Source organism: Lynx canadensis, chromosome B1 (genome assembly GCF_007474595.2).
Source record: "Lynx canadensis isolate LIC74 chromosome B1, mLynCan4.pri.v2, whole genome shotgun sequence".
Classification (NCBI taxonomy): Eukaryota; Metazoa; Chordata; class Mammalia; order Carnivora; family Felidae; genus Lynx; species Lynx canadensis.
In genome coordinates, this window is record NC_044306.2 from 6,913,139 (window position 1) to 6,927,722 (window position 14,584).

Consider the following 14,584-nt stretch of genomic DNA (forward strand, 5'->3'; position numbering starts at 1 on the left):
TCTAAGCCTACTTAACATCTTACATATGTGACACTAGTCCCTCCTTTCAGGAATAACTTAAAAATACAGCTTCTTCTTTTTATTAATCTATTTTGAGAGAGACAGAGAGAGAGAGAGAGAGAGAGAGACAGAGACAGAGAGAGACAGAGAGAGACAGAGAGAGAGACAGAGAGAGAAAGCAAGAGAGGGAGAGAGAGTAGAACAGGGGCAGAGAGAGGAGAATCCCAAGCAGGCTCGGCACTGTCAGCACAGAGCCCAACACAGGAATTAAACCCACAAACCATGAGATCATGACCTGAGCTGAAGTCAAGAGTCAGAGGCTCAACCAACTGAGCCACCCAAGTACCCCCTTCTTTTTTATTTTTAAATGATCCTTAGGCAATTCTCTTATCCTTATTGTGGAAAAGAGTGTACTGTAGATGAGTTCCCTTGCAAGTCAGACTACTTCTGTTAATAAAGACTTTATACTCATGTGACCTTCCTTTTGGCCCCCTTCAAAAGACAATTGGCCAGAGGCACCGACCTCTGGGGAGTTTGAAAGCCCATAGAAAAAGTAGAGGGTTAACCATCTGGTTTCCTACCATTAGGTTAATTTGTCACCAAATTTAGAGACTCCAGGGTTTGGAAATATTCCAACGGAAGCTATTTTATTTTCTTACTTGTTAAGCTTCACTGACCACAAGGAACCTTAGTCCCCCAGAAGTAAATAAAAGGCCCTGTGTTCCACTATCCCTGATCATTCACCTTTCTACCGGGCATTCTGCCATGAGACTCCATTCTCTTCTTTCTGTTCTTCTCCTCTTTGTGACTATAATACCAAAAGGTAAGATGGTGAATAACTGTTGGTATCTTAGGAGGTCTACTGGGATGCTCCATTATATTGTGGCCATTTTAACTCAGACCCTAATGCACAGCCTTAGGAATTCAGAAGCCCATCATGATCATCTCCTTTAGAACTGATGAAGCCAACACTACAAAGTAGAATGACGATTTCCATCAACAGAAAATGGGATCCAAGAGGTTCATGGTTAGAACGTGCAGCTCAAATAAAGACAGAGGAGGAGAAGCTATGACATGTGACTTAAGCCTTAGCAAACAAATCAAGTAGCCTTTACCAGGGTCCCAATCTCCATAAAGGAGAGTACAAATGACTACTGGTTTAAACTTGGTTAGTGAATGGAAGTGATGTGGAGTCTATTGGAGAAGTTAGGTCCCTAAGACAGAGCTCCACAAAAAAAAGGACTGCACCAAGTTATTAAAAACAAACAAACAAACAAACAGAAAAAACAAAAATAGGGAGCAGAGGAATTTGGAAAAAGCATAAACAGTGGAATAAAACATCAATGGCAAAATTTTAAGCATAAGGCAAAATGTGAAGAAAGCATTTTAAGAATATGAATTATATCCTTAGAACCCATGATTCAGAAGTTTGAATATTAAAATGTAGAATCAAAGGAAAAGGGGGAATGTAGTCATCTTCAGTCTGGTTCAACCAGATCCTTGTAAGAACTGATAAAATTCCTTTGCCTACTGTTAATGACAGGATGTCCGCAACTCTCAAAATTATGTCTGTGGCCATTGAACACAGATCAGGTCTGGATAACTCTCTTTATTTGTTGGTTCATCTCTAAGATTCTTTATAATCAACAATACTCATTTGTTTGACCTTCACCTACTCTGTGGATATGTTGGGATTCACCTGACATACAGCTGTCTCCAAATGAGGGAGTTTATGTAATTCCCATTTGGTTCTCAATTCTCTCAGAAGAAGACACAGCTTGAGGGAGACACACTTGTAGTGACATCTAATGTAAAATCTCACAATGATCATGGATTAAAATCAGAAGGCAATTTAATGGCTAATTCTTTAATTTTACAGATAACAGAATCTGTTTCCACATAAAGAATATGATTTTACTGAGGTCACACAGGCGGTGGCAACATGGCACCTAGAACCATCTTTAACCTGGGTCAGTGTTGTTTCCATAAATCTACAGGTTTGGATAGCCTATAATATAGTAACCCTGATTTCTGTCAGGCTTTTTACCTCAAAATCTCCTAACTAAATACTGAGGAGCCTAACGAGATTCCTATGTTTCCTCTTTTGGAAGACATAATATCTGTGAAACATCTTATTTTACTTACCTCCAAATTCTTTCCTTCAGTGTCTGAGGTAGGCGTGTCAAATGGGATAAATGTCGTGGCACTATTATTGGACTATTAATGGTAGTCTTTAGATTTTCCTGATCTGTGTTCCTTAAAATTTGATAAATGGCTATAGGTTCTCAGATAGCAGAAAACATTTGGCACCAGAGAATTACGCCTGCATGGTTCATAAGTCAACAGGTTTTGCTCTCCCCTACTTGAGCTAAATTCAGTTCAGCATAAATCACTGTCTTCTCCCAAAGTCATAGCCTATGTTATGAGCTGGATCTTTTTTTAAAAAAGGTTAATGAGAGATAGATCTCCTTGAAGTAGAGTTTAGCCAAAACCCCCCATTCTAGTGGAAAAAGGGATATGGCAAGGGCAGGAAGCAAATTGAGAAAAAGCTTGTCCTAGACCAAAGGCAAGAAATAACTTGTGGGAAAACAGGATTCTAGGAAATGTAGGCCTAACATTTAGAGAAGGTAAGAAAGTAATGACAAGACTGGAGACCCACAAATACAATAGTACATCCAAAAGCAAGGCAGTCATAGATACTACAGAGTCAAAAAAAAAATAGACCGCAGTCAACAGGTTTTAGAAGGAATAGGAGAGTGAAAATGTGTGTGGGGTCAAAGAATACCTTATTGCATTCAATGGTAACAAATATTTATTGAGCACCTCTTACTATACAAACACTGTGCATTTCAAAAATACAGGATATAGTGGGAAACAAAGGAAAGTGTCTTCCCATGATATAAAAGACAGATATTTGTCAAATGATTACACAAATTAATATATAATTATAAACGTTAATAAGGACAATAGAGAGGAACAGAGTACTACAAGTGCCTATAACATGTGGTCATTGTCTTGTTTGCAATGTCAGAGACTTCCTTGAGGCATGCCCAAAGCAGAAAGAGAAGTGTTAGTTAAGCAGTCAACACCTCTGGTAAAGAAAGAAGCCAGTGCAATGTCCCTGATGTAGAAGAACACATAGTGTGCCCAAGGAACTGCAAGAAGGCTTCTGTACGAGAGCACTGGTTTATACTAGAAAATGTGCCAGGCATTGCATGGAATTATGCGCAAGTGAAAGTTGGCACAAACACTAAGTTTGTAGGAGGGCATTTTAAGAACAAGGAAGGCAAGACAATCAGATGTTATACATGGGTAACAGAAATCACTGGTATCTAAATCACATGGGGGTTCACAATTTATGCACCCAGAGTGGGCTTATCTATGGGTTCTCAGCAGCCTGCAAGTCTGAAAAGTCCCTTGACAAACTTTTCCTTTGTTTCACCATTTCAATGTCCTGCCCTCAGTGTCTCTCTTCCTGGTTCCACTGCAGAAGGAGTTTTGGGTTAATAGCAGCTTCCTTCTTTTCTAATCTTGGGAGAATCCTCTTTTGAGGTAAACACAATGAATTAAGCCTGAGAAACCACCAGCAACTGTGTGAAAATAGAGAAAATGTATAGAAAACAATCATAAGGAATCAGGAAATCAAAATTCCTAACTTTTCCATCTTACACTTGCTGTGATCTAATGGTAAATAAGCCTACTCTAGCTCTATGGGGATTCTCTAGGTCATGATCTTCCCTGGACTTGAGAACTTGCACTGTCCCAAATTCTTCCATCTTTTGTGCCTCCATCTTTAATTTGAATAAGGCCCCTCTGGAGTCTTCCCAAAGCAAGTTCTTACTCGAGGCACCAAGATCTGCACTCCTTAAGGTAGGATTCTAAAGTGTAAGACAAATCTAGCAAAAGTGGTGAGGAAAGTGCATCACTGAAGGTGTGAGGGACTCAGAATTTACAGACAGAAACCATCGGGGCCAATGATAATAGATGTGGGTCTGGTTGAGAGGGCGCACAACAGACCCTACTTCAACACTAATCTCAGTGATAAGCCTGGAGGACACCGTGCTAAGGGAAATAAAGCAAAGAAGACAAATACTGCATGATTCCACTTAGATGAGGTATCTAAAATAGTCCAGCTTCTAGAAATAGAGAGTAGAACAGTGGTTGCCAGAAACCAGGGGAAGGGAGAAGCATGGAGTTGCTTTCAGTGGGTGCAAAGTTTCAGTGATACAAGATGAATAAGTTCTGGAGACAAACGGAACACCACTGCGCCTGTCGTAACAACACTGCATTGTGCACTTACAAATTTAAGAGGGTAGGCCGTTAGGGTTCTTACCACAATTTGAAAAAAGAAAAGGTGAAGGATAGGAGGGTATTTGGAGTTGGGGGCAGAGTTGGGGGTGGAGTCGGGGGCAGAGTCAGCCTCCCCACAAACAGGACAAGAATCCTTCAGAGGTATGCCTTTCAGGACATGTTCTTCCTGCAGATCACCTCTCCTTGTGTCTCCCAAATCACTTATGCCAAGCGGACGGATGAGACAAAGATTCCATAAGTCTGCAGAGGAGGGAGTAACTTTCAAATGGCCAGGTCTCTTGTGAACAGAGGATACTGAAGTTGCATGGGAAGGTCACGATACTTTACTTTTGCAGTTGAGCTGTTCTTAGCCACATTATGAAATAAGGCCTAGAACCCTCTTCTGGTCAAAGGAATTTCTTTGTTAGTTGGCTAGATGTTGCCTCTTGGTACCGATGGTTAATTGCCAAACTGTTTGAGCAGTTTAATAATATCACATTCTTCAAAATCCTAATTTTGATCCCCACTGTGACTCTTGAGGATCTGGAATCTATTGGGTGTCTAAAATAGATCTCATAATCTTAGAAATTCAGTGAATACTAAATAACTTTTACTCACAAATTTTCTTTTGAGGAGAATTGAGTACTGAGGTCATGAAGAATTTTATTGATGGCATTTACAAAAAAAAAATCAAATTAAAAAAAGTCACTGTCTTCATGAAGGAAATTTCTCCAAGGAAACTACATAATCCAAACAAGAAAATGTTGGGTTTATCAACCTACAGTCCAATGAATGTTAAATAATCACTGCTTGAGCATATCTTCATATGACTCTGAAAAAGAATCCATGACATCCTAGAAAAGAATATATATGTATTTTATACATATGTATGTAAATTACACACACACACACACATTCTTGAGAGTAGGGACATAAAGAGGTTAGAATGGCATAACTGTTAAATTGATTCATTAGCCCCCTGAGAATTAAGAAAATTATAGAATTCTTCTTATACCGACTCTGGAGAATAACATAATATTTAACCAGCACGTTGGACAGGAGCAGAAGAAAGCTTGAACTCTATTTTACCTACAGAAAACTACCCATCTATTTCTTCATGGATAAAGTTCCAGGAAGAGCCCACCCCATTGAAATCCTGTCCCCCATCACCAGAAGAAAGAGAACAGCTAATGACTCAATGTGTTCTCATGCTGAGAAAATCATGTCCTTTTTGAGGTTAGAAGTACGTTCCATTCTGTGGTCTTTTCTTTTAGTGCAATTCTGAGTTTTCCCCATTCCATCCATGGAAATTTATGTTGTGATACCATATGAATACCATATCTACATTTTCTTTACTCAACAGCAATTATTAAACATATATCTCTTCTCCCGCTACATGTGACATAACCATCTGAACATATTAATATCATATAAATTCTGAAATCTACTAGATCATTCTCCTCTATTGCCCTATTGTTCCAATAAGTAAAAATAAGTGTTGATATCTAGGGAGAAATTCCCTTCTTTATGAACCAGGTAATTTACTATTATCTTCTTGACTTGAAGTAGTGCCTAGCAACAAATGTATGTCAGTCATTGTTGGAAGGTAGACTATAACTCTTTGGTTTCCTGTTCAGATGACACTTTCTGAAATTAAGCTTCATATTTAGTGGAGGGCACATCACTGGGAGGATGAATTGCTCTGATCCTTTCAATTCAAGCAAGAGGCATCTGCCAAGAAGAGAGACCGGTACTACCCTACACCACACACTATGTCGGGAAGTTGAACTTTCCAGCGTAATGGGTGCCAAGACTACCCTACTGCTTCTCACTGTGGCCTTCCCCATTCCAAGAACTCTAGACTTTAGCTTCTTTAGAAAACCTGAAAATGTCCCCACAGGTGACATTAAGCACACGAATAAATTTATCGCGGGAGAGACTAGTAGCCATCTATAGGACCGATGCACAGCTGAGCACAAGCCTTTGCTTAGTGTAGATGAGGCAGCCGAGCCAGTGCCTCGCACAGCTACCTGGTGGGAACTTAGGTTCTCTCCCTGAAAGACAGACACTTCATCCTCCAGAACTGGCAAAGCAGGCACAGCGCTACAAGATTTTGCCCAACTCCCCAGCCTGAGGACAGGATGTGTCACGAGCTGGCACCAGACAGGATCCTGTGGCAAAGGTACACCTGTCTCACACAGGTTCTGAAAATTCAGTTGTGTTGGTTTATTTGGCTATTATCTTTCTTCAGAATGGAGAAACCAAAAAGGAGGTCAAACTCTTAGTTAAGAGGTAGAAGTGAGGCAGCAAAGGAGCCAGTTAAGGTTAATATGTTACAGGTTGGTAAAGACAACATGTGGGTTGACAGGATGGTTCAGGGACTAGTGACTATTAATGAACATGAACGGTGTGTCTTTTATGTAACACCCACCAGGTGCACAGGGGAAAGAAGGAACCCTAGTTGTGCCTGAAAGGCTACAGGAAGGATCTAAGACTAAAGGAAGTTACTCTCTTGAAGCACGTACTTAGTCACATACTTCTCAGTGGCCAACTGAATTAGGAAAACATATATTTAAGGAAAAATACATTTCAGCTTTCGAGAGAAATTCTCTTCATGTATCTACAGATAAGGGGCACTGAGCAACGTAGAAAATGTGTTTCTTCCATAGCTCTGCAGTGGGGGAATTAGGGAAGGTGGATGCTGTAGGATTGGTAAACTCTCTATAAAAGGCGCTGGAGGTGAGAACACATTCCAGAGGACAGGGATGTTGTAAGCCTGGATGGGGTGGTCAGCACAGATGTGGAGATTGAGAGATGCATACTTCCTCTGAAATCGTACTTTTAGTGAAGATATTATTGGCATTTGGGGCAGGACAATTCATGAGGTGGGAAATCCAATTACCTTGTACTTGACCCACTAAATACCAAGGATGCCTCCCTAGTCATGGTGACACCAACAAATGGATCCATCTCAAAATGCACTGCCCCCTACGAGGACAACTCTCTCAAGCTTCTAGAAATCAGCCTACCCACACCAGGATATGTATAGCCCTGCACTCGAAGCCCTCCTCCCCCTAAAGGACACTATGCTTTTGCCAAAGGGCCTGGGCTTTTCCTATAGGTAATATCATCTCTTCTATCCTCAGGCCTTCCTCTGTAAATGTATTGCTTTATGTGCAACACGATAATTTGATGGTGGTTTAATCTGATGCTGATTTAATGATATCCAATCTCTTTCTGTGCAGCAAGGCCTGGCATGATCCCGGGGAAGAAACAGTGTGTTCTTCTGAAAGGGGTGTGCAGAGACGGAGGGTGTACCTCCACAGATGATACCATTGGTGAATGCAATGATGAGAAAAAGTGTTGTAGAAAGTGGTGGATATTTTATCCCTATGCAACACCGGCTCCCAAAGCAAAATCTCCTTAGTGCGAACAAACTGTAAGCCCTTCGAACTCCAGAACACAGGGATGAGTTTTGTAGCTCCCTATTTAACCCGGCTTGTTTATCTCCCTTGACTGGAAATAAATGTCCTAAATCCACATGTACTCCTTCCTGGGGAACTTCTTCTCGATGTACATGCAAGCCTCTCAGGAGCTATAAGACCAAACTTCATGATAGAGGAATCTCATACCCTAAAGCTATTTATAGAACATTTCTTAAGAATGATAAAGATAGGGGTGCCTGGGTGGCTCAGTTGGTTAAGCATCCGACTTCAGCTCAGGTCATGATCTCATGGTTCGTGAGTTTGACCCCTGCGTCTGGCTCTGTGCTGACAGCTCAGAGCCTGGAGCCTTCTTTGGATTCTGTGTCTCCCTCTCTCTCTGCCCCTCCCTTGTCCCCGTCTCTCTCTCTCTCTCTCTTTCTCTCTCAAAAATAAATATTTAAACAGTTATTAAAAAAAGAATGATAAAGTTAAGAAATTTAAATATGTAAAATAGTAAGGATACAAAATAGCAGGCAGGTAGTGTTTGATTATCTCAAGTGGATTATCAACCTTCCTCACCACCTGATTCTGTACAAATACCATCTCATTACTGATAGAGACCTCCCTGAGTGATGGGGAGGAAGGTGTCCTAACCACGTGATCTTGCTGGCACTGCCCCCGGGAATTAGGCACACTGCGCCAGCCAAGGCAATAGGGAACTGAGGCTGGCCTCCCCAGCCTGGCCAGACAGCACTGGTGGAGTGGCACAGGACAACTGCTCCCAGCCAGTAGGCTGTCTGCTCAGAGGAGCTGAGAATCTAGCGGGCCCTGATAGTTCTTTCCAGATTTCAACATCAGATAATTCCATCTTCTGGCTGGAATAATTCCCACCACAGTAACAATTCTGGATGATTTCTACTTTATGGCTAAGCAAACTAAAGGGCAAGGGACCAGGAATGTTACATGACATGAGTTCCACAAAGACGGAAACAATTACCCCACAAATAATTTTCAAGGCTTTCATTTCTGTTTTTTTATACATTAAAAATTTTTTTTAAATGTTTATTCATTTCTGAGAGACAGAGCATGAATGGGGGAGGGGCAGAGAGCGAGGGAGACACAGAATCTGAAGTGGGCTCCAGGCTCTGAGCTGTTAGCACAGAGCCCCACATGGGGCTCAAACTCACAAACTGTGAGAAAATGACCTGAGCCCAAGCCATCCATGGGTAAGCCATCCATGCAGCCCTTACATTTTTTAACGTTTATTTATTTTGAGAGAGAGAGAGAGCACAAACAGAGAGAAAGGGAGAAAGAGAACCCCAAGCAGGCCCCTCACTGACAGTGCATGGCCTGACATGGAGCTCAAACTCACAAACCTTGAGACCATGATCTGAGCCAAGATCAAGTGTCAGACACATAACTGACTGAGCCATCCAGGCTCTGAAGACTTTTCTTGACCATAAAGCTTATGGACAATCAGAGGAAGGTGGGTTATCCCTCTTAATATTCATTAGGATTTTTGTTTCTATTATTCATGTGGATATCAGTTGTCCACAGACCATAAATGTGTTGCATACAAAAGCCACCTTCCTCCCTGTCTGTGTGGACAGGATGCCACACTTCAGTCTCCTAACACCCTGTGTCTATGAGGGAAGATTCTGGAGTCAGGCATACTTAATTTAAACTGTGGTTCCCTTGCTTATCAGTCACATGACTCTGAACTATTTAACCTTCATTTGCCTTAAAATTCTTCTTCAATAAATGAGCAAAATAAACAATTTAACTTCTGGGATCGTGTTAAGGACTGAATGAGATCGAGTACAAACAGCATGTGGGACACACAGGGTGAAACCCAACGGAATCCAGCCACGAGTAGTTTCTCTTGTTAAAACACTGAGGGGAAAGAAACCATCATGTGTAGTCAGACAGTCATGTTAGTATATTATTATATGAGACAGAGTTTACTAGTTTAAAATGAATAAAATGCCACAAAATACATTCAATACTGAAAGAATATATACGGTGGGGGGGTGGGGGGGCATGATCTTACAGCTCTTGGGAGTTCAAGCTCCTCACTGGGGTCTGTGCTGACACCATGGAGCCTACCTGGGATTCTCTCTGCCTCTCTCTCTCAAAACAAATAATTAATTTTTTAAAAATTAAAAAAAAAGAATATATGGGAAAACAAAGATTTCTTTGACATTTCAGGAGAAACTATATGCGAAAAGTTATAGTTTATATTATAATTACCATTACTTTCTGATAGTCAAAGCTTTATTTGTTTAACAAATATGTCTGTTTACTCCTATGCAAACTGAAATTAAATAAGCAAGTCAGAGAAAAAAATTAAAAGAAAGTTTCACCATGACTGATAATGAAGCTGAAATACACACATTTCATTAGCATTAGACAATCCTTTCTAACGACATCACTGATTAAAATAAGTAACAATACCAAGGGGGAGGGAGTGAGATGACAAAGGAATCTAGAATTTTATTTTATTAATGGTGTGAAGGATGGTTAGCTTCTCTGATAAATGGTTTTTCCCAAAGCCTCAGTTCTCTGTTCTTTCTGGTCTTTAGATCACATAAAGAATTCAAAGGTTTCTTTTCAGCTCTTTATTATTACTTAAAATGCCTATTACACAGGCATATACGTGCCTATGCACACAGTAACGCTTGGTTTCACACCTGGAAACACATACAAAATACAATTTGAAATTATTAGCCATAGAAAAATGCAATAAGCCATTAGTGAAGCCAGTATATGATGTCAACAGCGTACTGACTGGAACATTAATGAAACTTCAGAGTGTCTCTTCTCCTTCGATTCAGAAGGACTCACAGGAACAGCCTATGCCCTTTGTCTCGGTTAGACCCAGTTGAGGCATCATTTGAAATGTGTGAGCAGGGACGTAGCATCACAACTGGATCCCACTCACAGTTCTAGCCAGATGCACCAGCAGAGTAGGAAGTGATCTCCAGCAGTCATTTCAGACAGAACATATTAAAATTTCATTAAAGGGGCGCCTGGGTGGCGCAGTCGGTTAAGCGTCCGACTTCAGCCAGGTCACGATCTCGCGGTCTGTGAGTTCGAGCCCCGCGTCGGGCTCTGGGCTGATGGCTCAGAGCCTGGAGCCTGTTTCCGATTCTGTGTCTCCCTCTCTCTCTGCCCCTCCCCCGTTCATGCTCTGTCTCTCTCTGTCCCAGAAATAAATAAACGTTGGAAAAAAAAATTAAAATTTCATTAAAGTTCAAATATGTTTTCTGGAAGGGGTAATAATGATGGGCAATTATCCTTCACTAATATGCTTGTATATTTGATGCTAGTAGGTAGGTACTCCATTATTTCATAAGCATTGGAAAGAGTATTAAAGAATATCAGTAAAATATTAAAGGACATCAGTGAATTAAATCAGAAAGCCTTGAGTCTACACTCTAGAGCAGCAGTATCCACCAGAACTTCCGATGAGGATGGGAATTCTCTATTTCTGCGTTGTCCACTAGCCACATGTGGTTATAGAGCATTTGAAAAGCGGCCAGTGACTGAGAAGATGACTTTTTATGTTAGTAAATCTTAAACAGCCACATGTGGCGAGTGACTCACATCACACAGCTTTAGAGCACTGAACTGGTGCACGGTGATACCTGGGCTCTGGACCATACTGAAGTCTGCCCGCACTCAAATCTCAACTCCATTCCTACCAGTTGTGTGACGTGGGTAGGTTATATGACCCTTTGGTGCCTCAGTATCCTATTCTGGAAAAATAAGGACAATGATGGCATTTACTTCATTACTTGTTAGGAGGATCACATAAATTTGCATATAAAAAGCCCTTAGAGGAGTCGTCGCATTTATCATGAGGGCAATGCTCACCCATCCTGGGTGTCGGGGGGTGGGTGGGTGGTGAGAAAAGAAAGTGGAGGGTCATTGGAGACCCCGGGGCATCTAGTTCCTTCCCAGTTTCATCCTAGAACTAGCCTTCCAATGCCTGAAACAGTTACGTTATTTTTTTTACGAGTTCAAAGAGCTCTATCTGCAAGGTGCCAGGAACGAAAATTTAGGACATGGCTTTCCACAACTAAAGTTACACTGGAGAAATATGTTCTTACACATTGAGGAAAAGTTTTAGAATTAAAAGAATCACAAGCCAAAATTTGTCAGCTCCCTCGTGAATCATCTGGAGACACTGTATTCCTAAACTGCCTATATGACACCTGTGGGAAGAGAATGAAAGGAGTAAGTTTTAGGAGCTCCCCTGAAATAATAAGGGAATGTACAAAAGAAAAGGAACCTGTGTTGGCTGAAAGGACACAATCTCAAGGGCAGACTCAATCCCATGTGGGAGCAAACTGGAAAATCTCTGACTGAAATGAACTCATTTTCTCAGCCTAGTCTTCTCCACAGAGAATACACTACTACAGATTAGAAATTCGGTTGTGTTGACAGGACTCCTATTCTAAACTCTGAGTAACCTGGGGGGATAAGAGGGCCTATAAATCTTTCCTCTTCATAGTGAATCCGTTTTATGATCACGTTTTCTTCTTGGCCAGACCTGCCATCAAGCCACTCAGAAGACAGAAATTCTGGGGGGGGACCAAAGAAGAGACTCAAAATTCATTTGGATAAGGGGGTGTCTTCTAGGGGTGTGAAGGTTTGTGCGTATTTGTGTGTCAGTGTTGGTGCCTGGGGGTGTGGGACAGGGCATCTCAGGTAAGGAGAGAAAGGGGAGTTTGGAAAGGTTTAGACACACTAAAAGGCTGAGAGTGAAGTACAACTTTGGTGAAATATTAGAACAACTGGCAATAACAATGCAATGAGCTACCTTTTCCAGGGAGGGGCAGAGAGAGGGAGAGAGAGAATCCCCAGAAGACTCCACACTGTCAGCGCAGAGCCTGACGCAGGGCTCGGTTCCATGAAATGTGAGATCATGACCTGAGTGGAGCCAGATGCTTAACTGACTGAGGTGCCCAGGCACCTCAACGTAACTTTTAAATAACCACCTTGACGACTAAATGTATATGTGTGCCTACTGGGCACTGAACAGCCTCTTCAAATCTCGGACACAGATTTCCTGCTCCACGTTGAGCAGGTCTGTCACTGAAAGGAACCTCGGCCAGGTCTGATGTTGACACTACGAAGCACTTTGAACTAGCCATTCTTGCAGTGTCCAACAAACACTCAGCTTCTGCCTTTCCACTGAATTGCTTAAACATTTCATGGTACCCTTGGAACCGGCTGGGGAGCACGGTGATACCTCGTCACGCAGCTTGTGAACCACTACTGCTGGTGTTTTTTAAATGCCTACCCTTTGCTCCAGATTATGACCATCCTGAGGACAGGAACTGTGTTTTATTTGCCGCTTGTCTGTGCAGATTGCCACACTGTGGGTTGTTAAAAATTGTTGAATCAATGGATGGTATGGGCTGAGTAGACAAGCGGCCGTAATTTTTGGGTTTTACTGTTACAATAGATGACCCATGAAAACTTGTCTATTGCACTTCACTAATGACCCAGACAAGGCCGTCACTGACTTGATGCAGAACAAGGAGGCTGAAAAGTGACACATTAGGAATGTGGACCAAGCCAGAAAAGGGAGTTTCTTAGTGCCTGGCCAGAGAGGAAACAATGACCACTGGAGACAGAATCATAGGGTTACTGCCTACCAGGCTTGGCCTGCACACCAAGAGAACATTCTCTGATCCCGTAAGGATCATACACTCGGTGGCAGAAAGGACTTCATCAGCAACACCAAACGTTCTGCTCAGAGTGATACTCCTTCCGAAAGCTGAGTGGGATATGCCGGGATCCCTCAGCCCAGGAGCTAGTTTCTTTCTAGGCGCTGAGAGTTCTGGAGAACTGTCTTCACGGTCGATCACATTCGGTCTACTGTTCAACACTGTTTAATGTTTTAAACAGCATTTCTTGAGTTATTTTCTGACAAATATCACTGCTCTAAGAGATGTAAATAAATATGCTGTGATACACATTTGAGAGCCAGAGGACAGCAAAATCCAGCTCTTGAGAGAGTCACAATAAAAATCAGCCATTAGAAGATTAGAACTAATTCGGGACTTCTCAAAGTTTCTGATATATTCTTATATATATTAAATATGTATAATAAAATTACTATGATAATAAATTATTGTTGAATGCTTAATAGGTGCCAAGTTTGGAAAACTGTTTGTGTAAAAGGTCAGATAGTAAATATTTTAGGATTTGCCAGACACATACAGGCTCTGTTGTGTATCTTTCTTTGTTTTTTGTGTGCTTGTTTATTTGACATGAAAAAACAAATCTTAAATCTCTCAGGTTTAAAGTAGGTTTTTGGCTCCTGAGAAAATACAGCAGCAAACAATAACAATTTCCTTTTTAAACAAGTCTTTTTTTTTTTTTTTTCAACGTTTATTTATTTTTGGGACAGAGAGAGACAGAGCATGAACGGGGGAGGGGCAGAGAGAGAGGGAGACACAGAATCGGAACCAGGCTCCAGGCTCCGAGCCATCAGCCCAGAGCCCGACGCGGGGCTCGAACTCACGGACCGCGAGATCGTGACCTGGCTGAAGTCGGACACTTAACCGACTGCGCCACCCAGGCGCCCCAACAATTTCCTTTTTAAAATTTATTTTTTTCATCACAAAAATTTTTTTAATGTTTATTTATTTTTGAGAGAGAGAGAGAAAGACAGAGCACGAGCAGGGGAGGGGCAGAGAGAGAGGGAGACACAGAATCTGAAGCAGGTTCCAGGCTCTGAGCTGTCAGCACAGAACCTGACACTGGGCTTGAACTCATGAACCCTAAGTTCATGAGCTGAGTTGAAGTTGGATGCTTAACCGACTGAGCCACCCAGGCGCCCCAAACAATACCAA

The 14,584-nt window shown here is 41.7% G+C and overlaps 1 protein-coding gene across 1 annotated transcript; it reads left to right on the forward strand.

Annotated features, from left to right (window-relative positions):
• Positions 1 to 765: 765 nt before the first annotated feature.
• LOC115511441 (beta-defensin 130B-like) lies at positions 766 to 7,717 on the forward strand. Its single transcript, XM_030311842.1, has 2 exons — positions 766 to 823; positions 7,536 to 7,717. The coding sequence occupies exons 1-2, from the start codon at positions 766 to 768 to the stop codon at positions 7,715 to 7,717; spliced, it is 240 nt and encodes a 79-aa protein (XP_030167702.1).
• The last annotated feature ends 6,867 nt before the right edge of the window (positions 7,718 to 14,584 follow it).